The 23,318-nt window shown below is 44.9% G+C and overlaps 1 protein-coding gene across 2 annotated transcripts in view; it reads left to right on the plus strand.

The window, feature by feature from the left end:
* Positions 1-23,318, plus strand: part of TEP1 (telomerase associated protein 1) — a 174,783-nt gene that overhangs the window by 21,340 nt on the left and 130,125 nt on the right. For both annotated transcript variants that reach the window (XM_032237579.1, XM_032237580.1), the window contains exons 7-17: positions 478-612; positions 2,138-2,299; positions 4,362-4,517; positions 7,288-7,380; positions 8,749-8,873; positions 10,437-10,594; positions 12,710-12,819; positions 15,850-15,940; positions 17,515-17,674; positions 20,248-20,461; positions 22,533-22,679. In XM_032237579.1, coding sequence (XP_032093470.1) covers positions 478-612; positions 2,138-2,299; positions 4,362-4,517; positions 7,288-7,380; positions 8,749-8,873; positions 10,437-10,594; positions 12,710-12,819; positions 15,850-15,940; positions 17,515-17,674; positions 20,248-20,461; positions 22,533-22,679 — 1,551 coding nt within the window. The remainder of the gene's footprint in view (positions 1-477; positions 613-2,137; positions 2,300-4,361; positions 4,518-7,287; positions 7,381-8,748; positions 8,874-10,436; positions 10,595-12,709; positions 12,820-15,849; positions 15,941-17,514; positions 17,675-20,247; positions 20,462-22,532; positions 22,680-23,318) is intronic.

A 23,318-nucleotide genomic window follows, 5' to 3' on the forward strand; every position in this document is an offset into this window, starting at 1 on the left:
CCAAAATGGCCGTGCATAGCTTGTAGGAGGCTTTCAGAGAGCTCCTGGGGACTGGGGAGGGCAGAAATGAGTGAAAAACGGAGCACTCTATAAGCCTCCTAAAGGCTATGCATGTCCTTTTTTTACTAAAAATGGGCCCATTTTCGCAAAAAAACGGGCTGTTTTTTGCTTGCTTTGGCTTCCCCAGCCCCCCAGGAGCACTCTACAAGCCTCCTAAAGGCTATTTATGCCCCCCTTGTTTTGAAAAAAACCCTGGCTCTTTTCCACAAAAAATGGACCATTTTTGGGAGGTCTGCAGAGTGCAAACTCTTTTTTTTTTTTTTAAATGCCTCTTCAAAATCATGGTGCGTCTTATACTCTGAAAGATACTGTAATTGAACTGTCTCTTATGGACTAGAAAATTAAAATTGGTGAGGAAATTCCCATCAATTTCCTAAATCCTTCTTTCCTCCTCCCCTCACCTTTTTTTTCCTTTAGCTAATGCTCTTGAGCATGGTGTGCTGCTCCTTGGTGGAAGGGGCACGTTTTGGGAATCCTCCGGGATTGTTACAGCAGAAACTGATGAAAACATGTAAGAGTCTAGCAGAATACGAACCAGAATTCATCCTCAAGGTAGGAAAGGGGGCTGTGGGATGTGGGCTTGAGGGTTGGGGGGTGGGTGGGATGTGTAAAGCATTAGGAGCAGCTGTGTACCATGGACATCCCTGAACTTAAGAGGTTATCTGATTGCTTGTCATTGTGGTGTAGGTTTAGCTCTGGTACCATTTTTTTGTACATGATTGATTTCCCCAATTTATTGGGTGGTCAAATTGTTGTGGGTGTCATAGAATAACCAAAACCTTTAATTTAAAGTGTTTGTTATGATAAGACTAAAAATGTTAGACAGATGATCCGAAACACATCTTCAAATCGACTGTGAACAGAGACATTTTCAAGAAAACACTGGGCAATCTTTGTTCTGAATGACTTGAGGATTCCTGCAGTGGGCAAGGAAGTCAGGGAAGCGCTTCCAAATTGAAGGGATTGATCGGTGGCATCACTGTTGCCCCGGAGGATGCCCAGTTGGGATCTCCTTTCACATCCATGTTAAATTGCCCATGGAAGTGGTACACACTTATCTACTTGTGGCTGCCCACTTTCGAACTGGAGGTGGTGCATGTGACGGGAGCTCACCTCATCCCACAGCAGCAACCGGGTCTCGAAAGCAAACCGCCTGATCGTTGTCTCAGCGCCTAACCTCCTGAGCCACCGCGCTCCAACATCATGATTTTCAGATAAAAGCCTGAGAATGGCTCTTCCAATCCCTGCAGTTGAGTACTATGGATGATTTAAAACATGCAGCATGTGCAAGGATATTTTTGAACTAGAAGGTTTTTACTCCGCTAGTTCTTGCTGACTTTAGGGAGCAATGCTCACTTCTGTTCCAAGGTCATTGAGCTACCGCTGCCTGAAGACATTTCCACGGCCATGTGGCCAGTATGACATCATGGAGCACTGTTATCTTCGCACCGAAGTGGTACCTATTTACGTACTTGCATTTGCATGCTGTCAAACTGCTAGTTTGGCAGGCATTAGGGCGAGGATGGGAGCTCACACTGTCATGTGGCACCCGGGTCTCGAACCATGGCTTTCCAGCTTTCTAGCCAACAATCCCAGCATCTTAACCACCGAGCCACCTCGCAGTCCCTTCCTGCAAGGAAGAGTAGGGAAGTATTCCAAACACCAGAATATAAAAACTCTTAGCAGACTGCAGAGAATATTTGGAAACTCTTTATTTCTGCAAAACAGAATTATTATAAAGTTCTGACTGGAAGGACGTCCAAGCTTTTGCATCTGTCATAGTACCGCTTTCTTCTTTTGAATTTGTAAACGTCTGCAAATAAGTAGCAAGATGATGCATTCCAACTTTTGGAATTATGTTGTGGTTTAACCTCGTATCACATTGTGGGTTTGCCTGCGGCTGTTTATATAGGAATTCTTCGGAATGTAATTTGAGCAGGGCTACCCAAATTTTGCTCACAAACTAAATATTTAACCACGAACAAACTGGTGTTATTAAGTATTAAGATTCCCAACCTTCCTAATAATATTAGGAGAGGTTTTTGCTCACCTCTATGATCTCTTTCTCTCCGCTCAGGTTGCCTTGTATGCCCGCCAAGAACTGAACATCCGCAGTACGACTAATTTCCTCCTGGCATTGGCTTCCTACCTTCCGCCCTGCCGCCCACATGTGCGGCGCTATTTTTGCCATGCGGTACAACTCCCGTCGGACTGGATGCAAGTGGCCAAGCTCTATCAAGTGAGAACATATCCCATATTCTCCTGTTGCCTCTTCAACGGGGAATTCCAGATTTAATCCTAGGTAGAACTTTTTTGATTGAAGAGTGCAGAGAAGAGCAACAAAGATGATTAGGGGACTGGAGGCTAAAACATATGAAGAACGGTTGCAGGAACTGGGTATGTCTAGTTTAATGAAAAGAAGGACTTAGGGAGACATAATAGCAGTCTTCCAATATCTCAGGTGTTGCCACACAGAAGAGGGAGTCAAACTATTCTCCAAGGCACCTGAGTGTAGAACAAGAAGCAATAGATGAAAACTAATCAACCTAGAACTAAGGAGAAATTTCCTGACAGTGTAGAACAATTAACTATGTGAAACAACTTGCTTCCAGAAATTGTGAATGCTCCAACACTGGAAGTTTTTTTTTTAATGTTTTGTTTATTTTATATTACTTTCCATTTCCACTGAACATTTTGAAATATTTGAAATATCCACATATTTGTTGTAATATTCATCACAATACTGCTACTAATATCTGTATATCAATACAATTACAATAATACATAACATCTTCATCATCAACATTCCCACTTTTTTTTATATCTCTCCTCCTTTCTAATTTTTGTTTCTATTGTCCAACTATTGGTAAAATACATCCCACATCAAGAAATATTTAGTTTCTTCTTTATCCTTAATAATGAGCGTTAATCTGTCCATTTCTAGTGTTTTCTTAATTACACTCACATCTGACAGTGTTTCATCATTTTTCCATTGTTGCACAAATACAATTCTAGCTGCAGTTAATATATGTAAAACCAGATAGGTATACAGTCTTCCTGTCATATTTTTCTGGTAGAATGCCCAACATAAATATCTCAGGTTTCAAGTTAATATGCTGCTTTATAATTTTTTTCCAACCAAGTATGTATTTTCATCCAAAAAGATTATGGCTTTTGAAGTTTTTAAGGAGAAATTGGACAAGCAGTTGGTATAAGACCTGGATAGCGAACCTATGGCACGTTTGCCACAGATGGCACATGGAGCCATTTGTTAGGGCGGTTCACCGACAAAAGGGCGAATGACAAAACCGCGCCCGACTAAACCGCGTTGCTGATGTCATCAACAGGGCGACAACAGCGCGGAGACAGAAGCATGCTGTAAACCCTAAACTTAAACTTAACCCCCTAAACCTAAACCTAACCCTAACCCTAACCCTAACCCTAAACCTAATCCTAAACCTAACCCTAAACCTAACCCTTAACCTAACCCTAACCCTAAACCTAACCCTAAACCTAATCCTAACCCTTAACCTAACCCTAAACCTAATCCTAACCCTTAACCTAACCCTAACCCTTAACCTAACCCTAAACCTAACCCTATAGCTAACCCTAAACCTAACCCTTACCTTAAGTTGAATCGGCTTTCTTTCAACGCGCTATTTAAAGCGCCCTTCTTTCTCCGCGCTGGCTGTTGTCGCCGCGTTGATGACATCAGCGACGCGGTTTAGTCAGGCGCGGTTTTGTCATTCGCCCTTTTGATGGGTCACAGTTAGGGCACTCCAGGTGTTGCCCTGTCAACTCCAGCGCGCATGCTTGCGCTGCCCAGCTGATGTTGGCCTTCTTTTTCTGCCATTTTTCGCCCTCCAAAGGCTTCAGGAGGGTGAAAAATGGCACTACGGGCACACGGAAGTCACCGTTCCTGAACTTCCAGGTTGCCCATAAGGCCGTTTTTTGCCCTCTGGAGCCTTCAGGGAAGCCTCCTCCGGAAGCCTCTGGGGAGGACAGGGGAGACTGTTTTCACCCTTCCCAGGCTTCTAGAAAGTCTCTGGAGCCTGGAGAGGGTAAAATAAGCACGCCAACAGCGGGAGGGAGGGTTATGTGTGCATGTGCATTATGGGTGTGGGCATGTCTGCGCACAACCCCCCTGATTTTGGCATGCGAGCAAAAAAGGTTAGCCATCACTGATATAAGGTTTGCTGCCTAAGCATGGGGTTGGACTAGAAGATCTCCAAGGTCCCTTCCAACTCTATTATTCTGATTTGCCACATGATGCTTTTTTCCCACTTCTCTTCTCTGTGCAGAGCCTAGCAGGGGAAGAAGGAACGCTGGCTCCTATGCCTTCCTGCCTTCGTGCTGGGATGGCTGATAAGTTCCGGCAGTTTGATGCCTATCAGTTGGCCAAATACAACACACGCAAGAGCCGGGGCAAGCAACGTCAGAAGCCAAAGGCTAAAAAGGTAGAGTACTGGGCTTTGAAGTTTTCCTAGACTTTTTAAAGCTGTAAGCGGGCAGGTTCCTTCCTTCTTTCATCTGGATTGCTGGGATGTCATGGAAGGTCCCCACGCATTCTAAGCTATCAATGGCCCTCTCAAAAATTCCGCAAGGGATGCGCGCAACAATGTTGATGCATAGAGAAATCTTGCACTAACTTTGCTAATGTGTGCGGTGGCATGGACAGTCTTTGGGGCCTATAGATATTACACTCTTGTTCCAAGAACAGCACTGGCTGCAATTCAGGTTGTTAGTTATTACCCATAAAGCTCTTTGTGGCATGGGTCTAGGTGAAAAGAGTAAGGTTCTACATTTAGGCAACAAAAATGAAATGCACAGGTACAGTATAGGTGGTACCTTGCTCAATAGTAGCAACTGTGAGAGGGATCTTGGAGTCCTAGTTGGACAACCATTTAAATATTAGCCAGCAGTGTGCAGCAGCTGCCAAAAAAGCCAACACAGTTCTAGGCTGCATAAACAGAGGGATAGAATCGAGATCATGTGAAGAGTTAATACCTCTTTATAAGGCCTTGATAAGGCCACACTTGGAATACTGCATTCAGTTTTGGTCATCACGATGTAGAAAAGATGTGGAGACTCTAGAAAGAGTGCAGAGAAGAGCAACAAAGATGATTAGGGGACTGGAGACTAAAACATGTGAAGAACGGTTGCAGGAACTGGGTATGTCTAGTTTAATGAAAAGAAGGACAAGAGGAGTCATGATAGCAGTGTTCCAATATCTCAGTGGTTGCCACAAAGAAGAGGGAGTCAAACTATTTGCCAAGGCATCAGAGGGTAGAACAAGAAGCAATGGGTGGAAACTAATCAAGGAGAGAAGCAACTTAGGAGAAATTTCCTGACAGTTAGAACAATTAATCAGTGGAACAACTTGCCTCCAGAAGTTGTGAATGGCCCAACACTGGAAGTCTTTAAGAAGATGTTGGATAGCCATTTGTCTGAAACGGTATAGGGTTTCCTGCCTAGGCAGAGGGTTGGACTAGAAGACCTCCAAGGTCCCTTCCAACTCTGCTATAGTATTGTATTGTATTGTATTGTATTGTATTGAGCCACTCCCCCCCCCCCCCGTGGGATGGCCCCATCCCACCTCTGCTGGCAGAGGAAGTGTGCTGTTGATCTCATCAGTAAAGGAATTCCCATTGGCCAATTCCAGGGTAAGAGCCTTCTCTGCAGTGGCTCCAGTGGTGGGATTAAAAAACAATTACTGCCAGTTCTGTGGCTGTGGCTTGGTGGGCATGGCGTGGCTTGGTGGGTGTGGTAGGGAAAAGATGCTGCAAAATCCTCATTTCCTCCAGATCCGTTGGGACTCGGGAGGCAGAGTATAGATGGGGGCATGGCCAGTCAGAGGTGGTATTTGCAGATTCTCCAAACTACTCAAAATTTCTGCTACCGGTTCTCCAGAACTGGTCAGAACCTGCTGAATACCACCTCTGCCATAAAGCCCTTTGTGCCATGGGTCTAGAATACTGGAGGAGCCATCTCGCCCCTGTGGGATGGACCTATCCCACCTGTACTGGCAGTGGAAGCCTGCTGCGTGGTCCCTGCTCTGGGAACATCTTACTGCCCCCGAGATGAGATTGACTTCCACCCTCCTGACATTACGTAAGAGCAGGAAGGCCTGGCTTTACCAATAAAGGAGAGTATTTGTAATTCAGGGTTGAAATGAGAGGCCCTTGGTGCTTCCTGAACTTGGTTGTTGCAGGAATTGGGTATATCTAGTCCAGAGGTGTCAAACGTGTGCCGTCACTTGACATATCGTGACTCCTCCCCCCCTGCATTAAACCAGGAGTGAGTGTGGAAAGTGGGTGACGCGCCTGGCTTGTGGGCTGCGAGTTTGACATCTCTGCTCTAGTCTTAACAAAAAGAAGGACTAGGAGTGACACGATAGCAGGGTTCCCATATTTGAGGAGCTGCCACAAAGAAGGAAGAAGGGCGGGGAGGGTTTATCCAATTCTCCAAAAAGAAGCAATGGATGGGAACTAATCAGGGAGAAAAGCAACCTAGAATTAAGGAGAAGTTTCCTGTGATAACAGTCAACTGGTGGAACGGCTTGTCTTCAGAAATTGTGTGTGAGCTTTTTAAGAAGAGACTGGAGAGCCATTTGTCTGAAATAGCAGGCAGGGTTTCCTGCTTGAGCAAGGGGTTAGACTAAAAAACCTCCAAGGTCCCTTCCAACTCTGTTATTCCATTCATCGTGAATTCACTTGTGCTAATAAAGGCTTATCTAAGCCCCCGTGTCGAATATATTTCTAATAGGATGTCAGGCCTGCATTTATGTTCTTTTTAGAATTTTGGCCTGCCACACTTTCTCTTATTTCATTATGCTGTTTCTTTAGTATAGTTGATGGGTGGGAGGAATAGACAGGAGTGAGATTGTGGAATGTATTGTTTTCATTCTTTACTAGAAGCCAAGGTCATCCTTTGTCTCTGCACCAGTACACCTGACCGGAAGAAGCTGGGTGTGGATGCCAGGGTGGAAGAAGAAGATTGGACCATGTGATGGATTGTGGGTGTGGGGACAAGATCATTGTGATGTCATTTCCAGTATTGGGATCCATAGCATGATGCCAACATGTCTGTCTTATTAAATAGGAACCAAGGATAGATCTGCCTTGGACTCTGATTTAATTCTGCATGATATTTGGAACGCTGACATAGAATCTCTTCTAGCATGCGAGGGGCAAGATTATTTATTTCAGAATTGTGTTTCTTCAACAGACTGAAAGGAAAGCCTCTTGGGACAACTGGAAAAAGCACAGACTAGGCCGGAATAAACTGTTTGCATCAAAATGTGAAGCCTTGGAGAAAATGGCAAGTGCTCTTGAGGTGTTTCTGTGTGTGTGAGAATGGAGGAAGGCATCCCTTTAGGTTTCGTTCTTCTTTTTGTACAATTCAAGATCAGATACTATCAAAGCGTACATAGAGGTTAACCCCCCCTTCCCCTGTGTCTGTTTTCAAGGTGGGTGGGAACCCGAAAGGTGCTTTTTCAGGAGGCAGCTGGACTTTCTGCTTTTTCTTTGAAGGCGTTTTGCTTCTCATCCCAGAAGCTTCTTCAGTTCTGGTGGAGAATGGAGAGATTTATATTCCTTGCAGAGAGCTGGTCATTTGCATTGTTTTTAGAGAGCCATTGAGGCCACCTGGAGGTTTATCTGTGTCCTCGGGGGTCACCTGAGCGATGCAAAAGAGTGTGAAAAAATTCCAGGGAAAAAAAAGGCAGTTTACTGGAGCCACAGTTTGAGGTGTAGACAACACAGACTCCTTCACAACAGCCTGCGCCTGTCTTCAACAGTGAAGGGACCCAGGGCAGAAGACACCCTGCAGCCAAGAAGGCTCTGCACCCATTCTCACTACTCAGGTGACCCTGAGGCCACAGATAAACCCCCAAGTGGCCTCCAGGACTCTCTCTAAAAGAATGCAAATGACCAGCTGTCTGCAAGGAATATACTGTATTTTTTAGAATATAAGATGCACTTTTCTCCCCCCCCAAAAAGAGGCTGAAAATCTGGGTGCGTCTTATACACTAAATACAGCATTTTTAGCCTCTGTAACCATGCCCCCTTCACAAAAATGGATGTGCATAGGCTTTGGGAGGCCTCCTGGGGGGATGAGGAGGACAAAAGCAAAAAACGGGCAGTTTTTTGCCCGTTTTTGCCCCCCTCCCCAGCCCACAGGAGCACTCTACAAGCCTCCCAAAGCATATGCATGCCCCCTTCTTTTTTTTTATATGAAAAATGGGTTTTTCACAAAAATGAGTTTTTTTGCTCTTTTTTGCCTCCCCAGCCCCAAGAGCACTTTGCAGGCCTCTCAAACTCTCTGGATGCCCTGTTTTTCACACACACACAAAAATAACAAGGCATGCAGAGGGTTTGGGAGGCCTGCAGAGGGCAAAAACCTTTTTTTTTAACTTACCTCTTCAAAATCTTGGTGCGTCTTATACTCCGGTGCGTTTTATAGTCCGAAAAATACGGTAAATCCTTCCATTCCTCACCATTCAGTCAGAGCTGAAGAAGCTTCTTGGATGAGAAGTGAAACGTCTTCAAAAAGGAAAATAAAAACAAGGAAATCCAGTTGCCTTTTGAAAAAAGCACCTTTAGGACTGAGAACCTCTATGGAGGAGGTGGATGGGAGTGCTTCCCTAAGTCACCGCTTGCTTGATTCTCTTCCCTTTGACATCTCTAGCACCGAGAGATCCTGGATTCAGTAAAAGAGAAAGCTCCTAGAGATTTGTTCTCTCTGAAGAATTTGATCCACCGCCTTCATATTTCGGAGCCAGTTCAGCATGTCATGAGTCTCTTGGAACGGAGGTGAGACGGCCTTGCACATCTGGCACCACATTTGCAGGCCTGGTGTGGCATCTGTCTTTCGGGTTTTCACCAGGGGTGTACAGGTAGCCCTCCACTTACGACCGTTCCCTTGGTGACCGTTCAAAGTTACAATGGCGTTGAAAAAAAAGAGCATTTTTCACGCTTACAGTCATTTTAGCAATCCCGGAGGTCATGTGATCAAAGCTCGAACTCCTCGCAACTGGTTCATATTTATGACGGTTGCAATATCCTGGGGTCAACCTTCGTGACCTACTGACAATCATAGTCAATGGGTGTTCTGACCTGGGCTTCCCCAAACCATGAAGCAGACTCCTTGTCCTGACAAAACCCCCTTTTTATTAACTTACTGTGAATTCCTCACATTCACATCCAGCAAAGTCTTTCAAGGGAGGATTTACAGCCACAGACTTTATCTGGCTTGGAGAGCTGACAGGCCGATATCTGCAAAACTTGGCAAGGAGTCTCAGAAGAGTCACTAACCAATTAAGTGAACTAATTGTCTCCCCTTTGGCTCCTCTTTTATTCCCTCTGGGAGGGATCCTTCATCATCCACCTGTGGCCTTACTCCGAAGTCGACCCCTGTTCTTTAGCTGTTCCCTTCGTCTGGCAACTCTGCGCATGCGCACACTGGGAACAGGCTCCAGCTGTTCCTCTGCCTCACTGATGTCTGACTCTGAAGGCAGCTGATAATTGTCAGATGACCCTGGCCCCCTCTCTGCCTCCGACACAGAGCCCTCATCAGAGCCTTCCCCAGACTCCAGGACTGGCCCATGTCCCTCCCCAACCTCCTCACTGTCCGAATCTGATACCAGTTCTGCTGGCCACTGGTGGGCCACAACAATGGGCTCCACACTGACCCACGAAAACCCTAGGCCCCATTCACCAAACATCTCTATTTGTGCGTTCTCTTCAAATCCACACAATTCATGATTAGTAAAACCACACCTGGAATATTGAGCCCAGTTTTGATTGCCACATTATAAAAAAAAAATATTGAGGATATCTGGAAAGAGTGCAGAGAAGAGCAACTCAGGTGATTAGGGGACTGGAGAATAAAACATGTGAAGAACGGTTGCAGGAACTGGGCATGGCTAATTAGTGAAAAGAATGACTAGGGGGTGACACAATAGCAGCACTCTTAGTATTTGAGGGACTGCCACAAAGAGGGGTCAGCCTATTTTCCAAAGCACCAGACAAGAAGCAATGGGTGGAAACTAATCAAGGAGAGAAGCAGACTGGAATTAAGGAGAAACTTCCTAACAGTGAGAATAATCATCAGTGGAAGAGTTTGCCTTCAGAAGTTGTGGGTACTCCATCACTGGAGGCTTTTAAGAAGAGACTGGACGACCACCTGTCTTGAATAAGGGGTTGGACTAGATGATCTCCAAGGTCCCTTCCAGCTGTATTCTGATTGATTGACTAAACAAATGCTTGTAAGTTGAGAACTACTTGTACCCATTGCTTGGCCCATGTAATGTTGACTGTTCTTGTTCCGTGTTTTTCTTTTGTAGTCCTTGAGTTCACAGTCTTTCTCTTCTTTAGGTACCCACCAGATCTGCCCTCCTTTTCCCGAAGTCGGTTGCCAGGGCCCTGGGATCCGACCCTTGCTGGCACTCGCATGAGACTGGAGGTACCCCAGACTTGGGATCGAGAACTGAGCAACCGTGGGAACAAGGCTGCTGTCTGGGAAGAACTGATTGGTAGGTGGAAGAGTTGACTGCATTCCTTCATTTTCCAATAATTTTCATTATTGGACCGTGAAATCCCAGAAAGGCATGCTGACTAGACAGAATCAGAGTGGAAGCATGGAAAATAAGTCTGAACCCAGATAAAGGCAGTCCTTGAGTTATGACCACTTGTAGAAATGTCTGTGGAGGTTCTTAGTCACCCAGGTCATGGTTGTCCCAAAGGTGCCTTTTCAAGAGGCAACTGGACTTTCTTGTTATTCTTCATTTATATCCCTTGAAATTCCCTACCATCCAGTCAGAGCTGAAGAAGCTTCTTGGATGAGAAGCGAAACGTCTTCAAAGGAAAAACAAAGAAGTCCAGTTTCCTCTTGAAAAAGCATCTTTGGGAAGGCCAGCAACAATTCAAAGTTATAATGGAGCTGAAGGAGTGGTATGTATAACCAATCTTCACAAGAACCCTGGTGGTGCAGTGGTTAGACTGAACTGTTTCATGTTAACTCTGCCCGCTGCCTGGAGTTCGATCCTGATAGGGCTCACGGTTAACTCAGTCTTCCATCCTTCCGAGGTTGGTAAAATGAGGACCCAGATTTTGCGGGGGGGCAATATGCTGGTTCTATAGGGATGCAGTGGCTCAGTGGCTAAGATGCTGAGCTTGTCGATCACAAAGGTTTGGCAGTTTGGCGGTTCGAATCCCTAGTGCTGTGTAATTGAGTGAGTTCCCGTTATTTGTCCCAGCCTCTGCCAACCTAGTAGTTCAAAAGCATGTAAAAATGCAAGTAGAAAAATAGGGACCACCTTTGGTGGGAAGGTAACAGCATTCTGTGTGCCCTCGGCACTTAGTCATGCTGGCTACATGACCACGGAAAGGTCTTTGGACAGCGCTGGCTCTTTTCGTTTAACAAGTGCAGCAATTCGCTTAACAAATGTGGCGAGAAAAGTCGTAAAGAGGGGGAAGACTCGCTAAACAAATTTCCCACTTGGCAACATAAATTTTGGGCTCGATTGTGGTCGTAAGTCAAGGACGACCTGTAATCCCTGTGATTACTAAGAGTTAAAGCTGACTTGATGAGAAAAGATCACAGGGAATTGGGGAGATGTTATAGGTAGAAAAAGTTTGGAAACGTTTACAAACAAATAATTGCAGGAGTATGATACTTGTATTTATATTACATTAGACTATATTTTATTCTCTCATGCATTGCATAATGGGACTTACCATACAATATGCTACACTGCAAATTGTATTTATTAATGCTTACATAATCACTCTTAATCTTATACAATTCTGAGGTATGCCTTTTACATACACTTAATGTATATGTATGTGTATTGAAGTGTTAATACACTTCTGCATTAAGTAGCAAGGTTAAACAAAGAATTTAATAATATATCATGGTAACAACAATGTAAAGATGAGCAACGTAATTAAAATTCTTTCCTTTAAATGGAAATCATCTAAACTGCAAGTGGGAAGTAGCATTAAATCATAACCAGAGGAGGTGTAATAGAAACAGATGATGCTAAATTTTTTACAAAATATAAGCGGCAAAATATTAACTATTAACATGGAGGGATGTGGTGGCTCAGTGGCTAAGATGCTGAGCTTGTTGATCAGAAGGTTGGCAGTTCAGTGGTTTGAATCCCTAGTGCCCCATAACAGAGGGAGCTCCTGTTACTTGTCCCAGCTTCTACCAACCTAGCAGTTTGAAAGCATGTAAAAAGTGCAAGTAGAAAAATAGAGACCACTTTGGTGGGAAGATAACAGCACTCCTTGTGTTTTCGTGTTTTACTCATGCCGGCCACATGATCATGGAGATGTCTTCGGACAGCGCTGGCTCTTCGGCTTTGAAACGGAGATGAGCACTGCCCCCTAGAGCTGGAAACGACTAGCACACATATGCGGGGGAACCTTTACTTTTACCTATTAACACGGAGGCACTCCTCTATCTCTTTCTATTCTGTCCTCCTACCTCCCAAGTCTGAATATTTGTATGGAAAAAAAATAAATAAAACTGGGTAAAATTCTCATATCTTCACTCATTTTTTTAAAAAAAATACCAGTCTAAAATATTATTTCTGCTTGCTGAGTTTCAGCTGTATAATTACCATTTACTTGCTGCCCCCTAGATTCAAAGAAACTGCCCTTCATGGCAATGCTACGAAACCTGCGGAACATTTTGAGGTCTGGGGTGAGCGAGAGGCATCATCAACTTCTCTTAAGGCGCCTTGAGGACAAGGTAAGTCTGTCTGTGCAGGAGAAATTTTCTGAAAGTGAAAACAATCAACCCATGGAACAGCTAAGCTTGCCTTGGGAAGTTGTGGGAGCTTCATCACTGGAGGCTTTCAAGAAGAGATTGGACTGCCATTTGTCAGAAATGGGGTAGGGTCTCCTACTTGGGCAAGGGGTTGGACTAGATGACTTACAAGGCTCCTTGCAACTCTGTTAATCTGAATCTGAGTCCTCAATTTACATTTGTTCATTGACTTTTTGAAGTAACAATGGCACCCCCACCAAAAACCACACTTAACCACCATTGTAGCATTCCTGTAATCACGTGATCAAAATTTGTATATGATTGACCAATGGCATGTATTTATGACGGTTTTCCGGGGTCACCTGATCACCTTTTGGGACCTTCTGATGAACAAAGTCAACAGGGAAGCCAGGTTCACTTAACAACAGCGTTACTAATTAAAAAACCGCAGTGATTCACTTCCTGTGGCAAGAAAGGTCGTAAAATGGGGCAAAATTCAGGAAGAAGCTTCTTGAAGCAGGAGACGCTTCTTGGATGGGAAGTGAAATGTTTTCAAATAAAAAAAAAAAAGCAAGAAAGTGCAATTGCCTTTTAGAAAAAAAAACCATTTTGGGGACATTTATGTCTCAAAAGCCTCTGATTACCCACCATGATGGGCTTCTCACTGGATGGATTTTGCATAAACATGATAGGCAGTTGAGCTACTTGTGGGTTAAGGAGTTAAGCCAGGGGTAGTCAACTTTTCTATAACTACCACTCACTTTTGTATCTCTGTTAGTAGTAAAATTTTCTAACCGCCCACCGGTTCCACGGTAATGGTGATTTTATGAAAAGCTAATGAAAATGTTTTTGAATAATGCTATGATTTTTTTAAAGTCAATTAAATTTTAAAAAAAGGAAAGTGCTTTAGTATCAGACAAAACCCCTACCGCCTACCATGAAAGCTGGAATGCCCACTAGTGGGCGGTAGGGACCAGGTTGACTACCACTGGGTTAAGCATTTATCTAAGCATTTTACATTGAAGCAAGCAATCCCATCAAATCATAATAACGCAAAGCACACTAGCTGAACTCTGTTGTTGGGTTCTGCAAATCCTGTGTGAAGTTGTCCTTTACAATTGTCTGATAAATTTGAATGGCAGCCATTATTCTTTCTTAACACTTCAAGGAAACCATCAAAATCTGTAGTATTTTTCCCTTCTCCGTGGCTGTCGGTCTCTTTGTATAGTTTCTCATAAAATTTCTGTGCTATTTTTTTCTTCTCCTTGTTTTGGTAACATATATTCCTCTCCTCGTTTTGTAATTTGTTAATCCATCTCTTCTCTGTTTCTTCAATTTATATGCTACCTATCTCCCCTGCTTGTTAGCATTCTCAAAAGTATTTTGGTTTATCTTTATCATCTGTTGTGCCCTGTTGTGCCAGGTCCTTCTTTTCAAGTAGATTCAATTTAACTCTAATTAGGTCCATTTGTTGTTTTATACTTCTCTCTTGCGGCTTATTTTGTAGTTTCGTCTCCAGTCTTTTCTATTGTTTTTCCAAAGAATTCTCTCTTTGCTTTTTAAATTTATTTTCTTTTGCCATATAAGATATGGCAACTCCTCTCATGTATGCCTTTGCCATATCCCATAAATTTTGTAGAGATGCATCTTCTTTTTTGTTTTCTTTAAAGAAGAGATGCAATTGTTTAGTCATCCTTAATTTAAATTCTTTGCCTTTTAAAATCGATCTTTTCAGTGTCCATCTTGTCATCCTCTTTTTCCCTATCAATCTTATTTTTATGAGACTGTGATCCTCCCAGAGATTTGTGACAATTTCAACTTCCTTCACATCTCATTGCAATTCTGTTGATATCCAGACCATATTAATTCTGGACCATGATTGATGTCGGTTCGAGTAATATGTATATTTATTTATATCCTGGTTTCTCTCTCTCCAAATATCTGTGAAGAAGTGGAAAACACCTGGGACAGACCATGGTTTGCTGCCATAACAATAGGGGCAAAGCATGCTGCATTTTCCACGGACAGACTTCAAAGCACAAGCAGGACGAACAGAATTCAATTTTTGTATCACCAAATTTCCATGTGGTATAAAGGAGCTTCTTTTCACACAGTCTCCCTAGTCTTCTTACTAGGTCATTCAGCTTCAATCTGTACATCATCCTTATGTGTAAACTTTAATCCCTTTTCAAAAGGAAACTGGACTTTGTTTTTCCTTGAAGACATTTCACTTCTCATCCAAGAAGCTTCTTCAGTTCTGAGTGAATGGTGGAGGATGGAAGGGTTTATATTCCTTGCAGTCATCTGGTTGATGGCGTTCTTTCTGAGGGTCATGGAGGCAACTTGGAGGTTTATCTATGCCCTGAATAGTACAAATGAGTGTGGAACCTTCTTGGAAGTAGTGAAAGGACTGTGTTGTAAACAGGAGATGGGTGGTGTCATATTCCCCCTCCTCTGTTTTTTAATAATAGGCTGTTCAATTTTATGTGAATTGCCTTTTTGACCCCTCTTACATGGGGTCAGTTTTAATTCTGGGAATTAAATGTCTATGGAGAATCTCTATAGACATTTAATTACCAGAATTCCTCAGCCAGCGTGGCTGTTCTTGAGTCTTTTCTTCTTTTTGTGCCATATCCATCATTGGACGTTGGTGATTCTATTTTTATCAACAGCCCCACGAAAAAGTGCTGTTGAGTTTTGTCAAAACCTAAGATTTTGATGTCATGATATTCTTCTTCTGCCTGAACCTCGTTTGCCTTCAATATTTCCCTGGAGGATTAAGTGAAGTATGGCGTATTTTTCCGGGTGTTCGCATCACATGCCCAAAATATTCTAACTTTTGCTTTTTTTTATGGTTTTGATGATTTCCCTTGGCTTTCCTAGGCGGCTTGGGGAACTGAAATCCACATATCTTGCAGCAGCTGTTCTGTGAGAAATTCATACTAGATTATTCTGTACTTTAATGTTAATAATTTTAATTCCGTTTTTGCCTTTGGCCTTTCTCTCCTTCAGGACTCTGTCATACGCAGCAGACAACTTCCTTTCCGGTTCCTTTCAGCCTACAAAGTGATTATGGACCTGGAAACAGAAATTAAGAAAAAAGGTGAGGAATACTTAACCTGGGTTGAATGGCTGGGAATTCTTCATTAACACTGGAAAGTGACTCCTAAGTCAGGGGTCACCAAAAGATCACGTCGAAATGTTGTTCGTTCATGCGCTTATCAGGGTCACGTTCTGGAAAAGCTGAACGTCTAGTTTCTAGCACGCATGGGCACCCGACAATCAGCTGGCTGACGCGCAGACCAGTTTTCAGCACGGATGCACACGCAAAGAGATTGCACTCCGGAAAAGCCAAACTTCCGGGTCCTGGCGTGCATGCGTCGCCAACAGTCAGCTGCCTGGTGCGCATGTGCCCACCAGTTTTCAGCACTGCCACGCACGCGAAGGACAGCTGATCGTCACGTGCGCCTACGTGCCAGAAACTCAGAAGACAAACAGGCAAGGCTGCATGTGCTGGGTGACATGGCTTTGCGTCCCACTTTGGGCATGCGTGCCATAGGTTTGCCATCCCGGCCCTAGTCCATTCTGGCATGCCAAAAACCAGGCTACACAAACAAACGAAGCCCCATCCATGGGATGCAGGTAATATGTGAAACCACGCACCCTCCAATCCAAGGAAAATCTTCTCTCCACAGAACCGGTCCCTGCTGCCCAAATGTTTGAGGACTACTGTCCTAAGTCATTTTGTCTAGTTCTGAATTTTTTTTACACATCCTTTTGGACTTGTGCTGGAGCCCATCCTCAGGGAACTTCTCTCTAATAGCCCAAAGCACACAGACTGCTAGAAAGACATTCCCTGAGGATGAGTGTTCTGACCGAGGCTTCCCGAGAGCAGGAAGCAAACTCCTTGTCCCGACACAAAAATAACCCCTTTTATTAATTTACTGTGAATTCTGTCCATTCACATCCAGCAAAGTCTTTCAAGGGAGGATTTGCAATCACAGACCTTCTCTGGCTTAGAGAACTGACAGGCCAATATCTGCAAAACTTGGCAAGGAGCCTCAGAGAGTCATAAACCAATTAAGCGAACTAATTGTCTCTTGCAAACTCCACTCCCCTTTCGCTCCTCTTTTATTTCCTCTGGGAGAGGCCATTCATCATTCAACTGAGGCCTTACTCCCAAGTCGACTCCTGTTCTTTAGCTTCGTCTAGCAACTCTGCGCATGCGCACACTGGGAACACGCTCCAGCTGTTCGTCTGCCTCACTGATAACTGGCATATGGCTCTGGCCCCCTCTCTGCCTCCGACACAGAGCCTTCATCAGAGCCTTCCCCAGACTCCAGGACTTGCCCAGGTTCCTCCCTGACCTCCTCACTGTCCTAATCTGATGCCAGCTCCATTGGCCACTAGTGGGCCACAACAATGGGCTCCACATTGATCCACGAAAAGCTCAGAAGACAAAACTTCTGGTCCCAGTCACGGACCCAGATTTGATCTTGCAACATTATCCTGGAACACGAGTATTCGCCTTCATTCGCAATGAAGGATGAATGTCAAAAAGTCAAAAAAGCTGATCTGGTTTACCAGGTTTACTATGGATAGGAGGACCTATTTTCAAATGAAGAAAGAGAGATCTTCCTTCCGTGTTTCCTTGAGCATCTTTTTCTCTTCTTTCAGACGAGCCCTTCCCGAGTAACCTACAGCTCATCGAAAAAGTCACAAAGCAAATGAAGCTACCAATTAATTTTCTAAAACGCCAAAAACTACGGGGTTGCTTGGAGATCCCGCTCATTTTCCAGATGGTAAAGAGGGAGAAGCAGAAGTTGCTTAAATCCAGGTAGGAGGCTGTAGCTAGGACTATCCTTGTCTTCTTGCTTAGCAGAGGTTCTGGAGAAGGAGAATGAAGTATTGGGTGTAGTATTTAGACCGTACGTGATAGCTTAGTAGTTAAGGTGCTGGACTAGAGTCAGTAGCCCAGGTTCAAGACACGAGCACCACGTGATGGAGTGAGCTGCTGTCCTTGCACCAGCTCCTGACAACCTAGCAGTTTGAAAACATGCAAATGCGAGTAGATAAATAGGTACCACTTCATCGGGAAGTTAACACAGCTCTGTGATGTCATGTTGGCCACACAAACATTTTTGGACAATGCTGGGCCTTGAAACTGAGATGATCACTGCCCCCTAGAGTCTGCAGGGACTCCTTAAACTAGTGGTTACCAACTGGTGGTCCGTGAGAAAAATTTGGTGGTCCGCAGAAGAATTATTTGCATTTTTTATATTGCACTAAATCAGGGTCCTCAAACTACGGGTCCTGGGCTGGATACATGCAATGAACATTTGTGTTGCTGCAGAGAATCTCCCCCCTTTGTGGTCTTTTTGTGTGGGTCAGAGGGGGGGCAGAAATTCCAACTTGGGATCTGTTTCAGCCGCCTGGTGTGGGGCTTTGAGAGAAAGCTGGAGGGAAGTGCCACTGGTGACAAAGAGCCGGAGGGCCTTGTTCCAGTGGGATTGCATCATAGCCTGGAACTGTCTGCCCATCTCAGCCCGCTCAGCCTCCAAGCGCCAGTACCTGGCCTTGCACTCCTGCAGGTCTTCCTTCTGCTTGGAAAGCCTATGCTTGTAGTCCTCAGTGAGGTGCTTCTCCTTCTCGATCAGTTCCAATTTGAACTGAGCTGTTTTGCCAACTCTTTCTCATGGTGGCTGCTTAGCTCCAGCAACTGCTTCCTGTTGGGGCCCTAAGGAGCCCGGGTAGGGTGAGGGGCTGGGAGGGTAGGGACACATAGAGGCCAGTGAGGCACCCCTTGACATGAGTGACATTGAGTTGCCCGCACCCACCCAGTCACATGACCGCCTAGCCACGCCCACCCAGTCCATCACCTGGTCATTAGGCAGAATACATTAGTGGTCTGCGAGATTTAAAATTATGAATTTAGTGGTCCCTGAGGTCCAAAAGGTTGGTGACCACTGCTTTAGATCAGGGGTGTCAAACTTGATTTCATTGAGTGCCGCATCAGGGTTGTGTTTGACCTTGGGGTATCAGGGAGGCAGTGGCCAGTGTGGGCATGGCCAGCTTGACCTCACTCATGTTGGGGGTGCCTATGGTGGCTTGAGCCAGCAAAAAAAGGCTCACAAATTCCGTTTGCGGCTGCGGTGGCCTCCTGCAACTCTCTGCCAGTAAAAACAGAGCTATGGAGGGCCTCCTGTGACCCTCCTGATCTCTGGTTTTGCTGGCAGAGGCACCACCCTCTGGTCCTTTGCTTTTTGCAGGGTGGCCCCACGGGCTACATTTAAGCACCCTGAGGGCCACATCTGGCCCCCGGACCTTGAGTTTGACACCCCTGCCTTAGACCATAGTCCCCTAAATTTTGAAGCCCAACACTGACCAATGAAGTACATCTTGGCCTGATGGGATCCAAGGTCAGTCTAGTTCAATCTTCCAGCATCTCCCAGTCAAATGTGACTTCTAGGCTGAGGGCTGCTGCTTTGATCTTCTGCATCTTCCGCATCCTTCACTCAGAGGTGTACAGGTAGTTCTTTGACTTACAACCACCCGTTATGGTTTAGTGACCGTTCGAAGTTACAGCATTTTAAAAAAAGGTGACTTATGACTGCTTTTCACACGTATGATCACTGCAGCATTCCCATGGTTTTCACGTGATCCAAACTGGATGGTTGGCAACCAGCATGTATTTAGGTCAGTTGCAGTGTCCTGGAGTCATGTGATTATCTTTTGCGACCTTCTGACCAGCAAAGGCAATGGGGAAGCCAGGTTCACTTAACAGCTATGTTACTGACTTAATTACTGTAGTGATTTCCCCTAACAACTGTGACAGGAAAGGTGGTTAAGGCAAAATCAGGGGTGGACTGTTAGGAGTTCGCACGGGTTCGGGCCATCCACCAGCTAGGATCTTGCCCAGTTCGGCGAACCCCCAAATGCTACCTCTGGCTGGCCATGCCCTTCCCTCCCATCCCGCCCTGCGTCTCCACGCAGCCCATTCATCATGCCAGGTAAGTTCAGGGCCCGCTTGGAGTTTCGGGGAGGGTGGGGGAAATGGGCCTATTTGAAGTTCCGGAAGTCTGGAAACAACCCGTTTCCAGCCTCCAGAGGGCCTCCGGAGCCTAAGGGAAGCAGTTTTCACCCTCCCGGAGGCTCAAATAAAGCCTCTGGAGTCTGGGGAGGGTGAAAATCGTCCCCCCACAGCTGTGGTGCAGGTGGCCAACTAGGCCATGCCCACCATGGCTATGCCCACCCAGTAACAGGACAACGAACACGTTGCTACAATTTTGGAAGCCCATCCCGGGGCAAAACTCACTTAACTCTCTCTCTCTCTCAGTATTAACACTTCACATGTTCTTGATGCTACCACTCTGTTCGTTGAGATTTCTTTCTCAATTTTGTACCTCACAGAGACATCCGCTACACCGCTGACATCCTGCAACGCTACTGCCAGGCTCTGGAGACAGCAGTTGGGTTATCAGTGAAGCATAATATGAACCCCATTCCTGGGAGGACTCTCATCTTGATCTCCAGCAGCTATCAATTTGGGAAGTCTTGCGTTCAAGCCAAAAATATGTATTGCCCAACTGATGACAAGAATGACAACCAGAAGAGTCCCATGACGGTTGGTAAATAGTTAATAGTTGTCATTCAGTTCACCCTCTTTTTCTGCCCTCGTCTGTTTTTTTCAACATGATTATTATTGCTGCTGTTGTTGTTTTCATTTTTTTTTATTTTGAAGCATAAAAAAAACCATTAAAAAATTCTCATCCATTACGATGGTGCTGGGAAAAAAAGACTTAAGACTGGTCCTTGGATTTACAACTAGGATAGGATAGGATAGGATAGGATAGGATAGGATAGGATAGGATAGAATAGAATAGAATAGAATAGAATAGAATAGAATAGAATAGAATTCTTCATTGGTCAAGTGTGGTTGGACACACAAGGAATTTATCTTTGGTGCAGATGCTCTCAGTGTACAACAGTGTACTATTGCAGCAATCCATCAAACATCAAAATTTGGGTGGTTAGTAACTGGCATAAACTTGAGCAGGGGGCTGGACTAGAAGACCTCCAAGGTCCCTTCCAGCTCTATTCTCATTTCATTTCACTTCATTGATGATGTCTGAGGCATCTTGGAGTCAAGTGATCACCATTTTACTCTTGGGGGATGTCTTTCATATCTTTTGGCTTTCCAAGTGGTCTTGGAAAGCCAAAGGATATGAAAGACATCCAAGTCTAAACCAAAGCCAAGGTTGCTTAATAAGAAAAACCAACCAATATTGGCTAAGTGTATTAGTCATAGGCTTGTTCCCTCACTTAAAGACAAAGAAATAAGGAACTCCTTATCCGCACGTCGAAATTTGGTTGCATGGCAATTGGCATAAACTTGAGCAGGGGGCTGGACTAGAAGCCCTCCAAAGTCCCTTCCAGCTCTATTTTGATTTCATTTCATTTCTGTTATTTGAGGCATCATGTAGTCACATTTTACTTTTGGGGATGTCTTTTGTATCACTCAGCTTTCCAAGTGGTCTCCCATCCAAGTCGAAACTAAAGCCAAGCTTGCTTAATAAAAAAAAACCCCAGCCAATATTGGACTAAGTGCAATTGTGAGTCATAAGCGTGTTCCTTCTCTTAAAGACAAAGAGCTAAGGAACTAATGCAATCCTAAATTGCATTAACAGAGGGATACAATAAAAATCAAGTGAGGTACTAATACTCCTCTATAAAGCCTTAGTAAGACCACACCTAGAGTACTGCATCCAGTTTTGGTTACCACACGATAAAAAAGATGTTGAGACTCTAGAAAAAGTGCAGAGAACAGCGGGGATTGGGGATTAGGGGATTGGAGGCTAAAACATAAGAACAGTTACAGGAACTGGGCATGGCTAGTCTAGTGAAGAGAAGGACCAGGGGAGAATTGATAGCAGTGTTCCAATATTTAAGGGTCTGCCACAGAGAGGAGAGGGTCAAGCTATTTTCCAAAGCACCTGAAAGCCAGAGAGGGAAGAATGGATGGAAACTGAACAAGGAGAGATTCAACCTAGAAACAAGGAGGAACTTTCTGACAGTGAGAACAATCAACCAATGGAACAGAAGTTGCCTTTGGAAGTTGTGGGGGCTTCATCACTTGAGACTTTCAAGAAGAGATTGGATTGCCATTTGTCAGAAATTTTGTAGGGCTGTGATGGCAAACCTATGGCACGCATGCCACAGGTGGCATGCAGAACCATTTCTGAGGGCATGCGAGGTGTTGCCCTGTCAGCTCCAGGGCGGATGTGTGTGCTGGCCAGCTGATTTCGGAATTGATTTTCGGCCATTTTTCGCCCTCTGGAGGCTTCAGGGAACCGTCCTGAAGCCTCCGGAGGGAGAAAAACAGCCCAACGTGCAAATTGGAAGTCCAAAAATGGACCTTCAGAGGACCTCCGGGTGGTGGAGAAGGCTGTTTTCACCCTCCCCAAGCTCCTAGAAAGCCTCTGGAGCCTGCGGAGAGTGAAAAATGGACCTTTTGGTCTGACCAGAAGTTGGCATATGGGCCGTTTTTGGCCTCCGGAGGGCCTCCGGGTGGTGGGCACCCTCCCTAGGCTCCTAGGAAGAGTCTGGCAAACCAGACATTTATAGAGGTGCAGATGACAGACTCAGTAATTCCTTGACGTGCCTCTATTAACATCACTTTTCCCCTCTCTCTTTAGGTCCGAGACTTGGCCATGTTGCTGGCCTCCATGTTATATTCGGTCTGTGAGCAGGCTAAGGTTTTCCTCTGCAACTTTCCAGGTATCGTGGGGGCTATTCCCATGACCGGTTCTGTGCTGAAGGATGTGCAAACCTTGCAGAGCGTGGTAAGACCTGGATTTGAGAGAGAGTTTGAGTTTGCCTTTATTTGTATGCCGCCCTTTTCCCTAGGCCTAAGGGGACTCAGGGCGGCTCACAATTCAAAAGGGAGGGGGAAACAACAAACAATAAACAATACAACATATTAAAAGAGAAAAAAATGCAACAATCATACCATTCGAGTGGGGCTATAATCTTAGCCCCAGGCCAGCCGGGACAGCCAGATCTTTACAGCAGCGAGGAAGGATTGGAGGGTGGTGAGGGTCCGAATCTCCATGGGGAGTTCGTTCCAAAGGGACGGAGCAGCCACCGAGAAGGCCCTCCTCCGGGTAGTTGCCAGTTTGCACTGGCTAGAAGATGGAATTCGGAGGAGGCCTAATCGATGCGATCGAATCGGTCTGGTGGAGGTAATTGGCAGTAGGCGGTCTCTCAAGTACCCAGGCCCACTACCATGAAGGGCTTTATAGGTGATAAGTAGCACCTTGAAGCACACCCGGAGATCAACAGGTAGCCAGCGCAGCTCGCGGAGGATAGGTTGAGGCTGGGGGCAAGGATTTGACTTCAGAGTTCACCCTCTTTTGCTTTTACCCAGATAAATATGAATAATCACACACTGTATTTGTACTTGTATTTATTAGTTCGTCAAA

This window comes from Thamnophis elegans, chromosome Z (genome assembly GCF_009769535.1).
Source record: "Thamnophis elegans isolate rThaEle1 chromosome Z, rThaEle1.pri, whole genome shotgun sequence".
Lineage (NCBI taxonomy): Eukaryota > Metazoa > Chordata > Lepidosauria > Squamata > Colubridae > Thamnophis > Thamnophis elegans.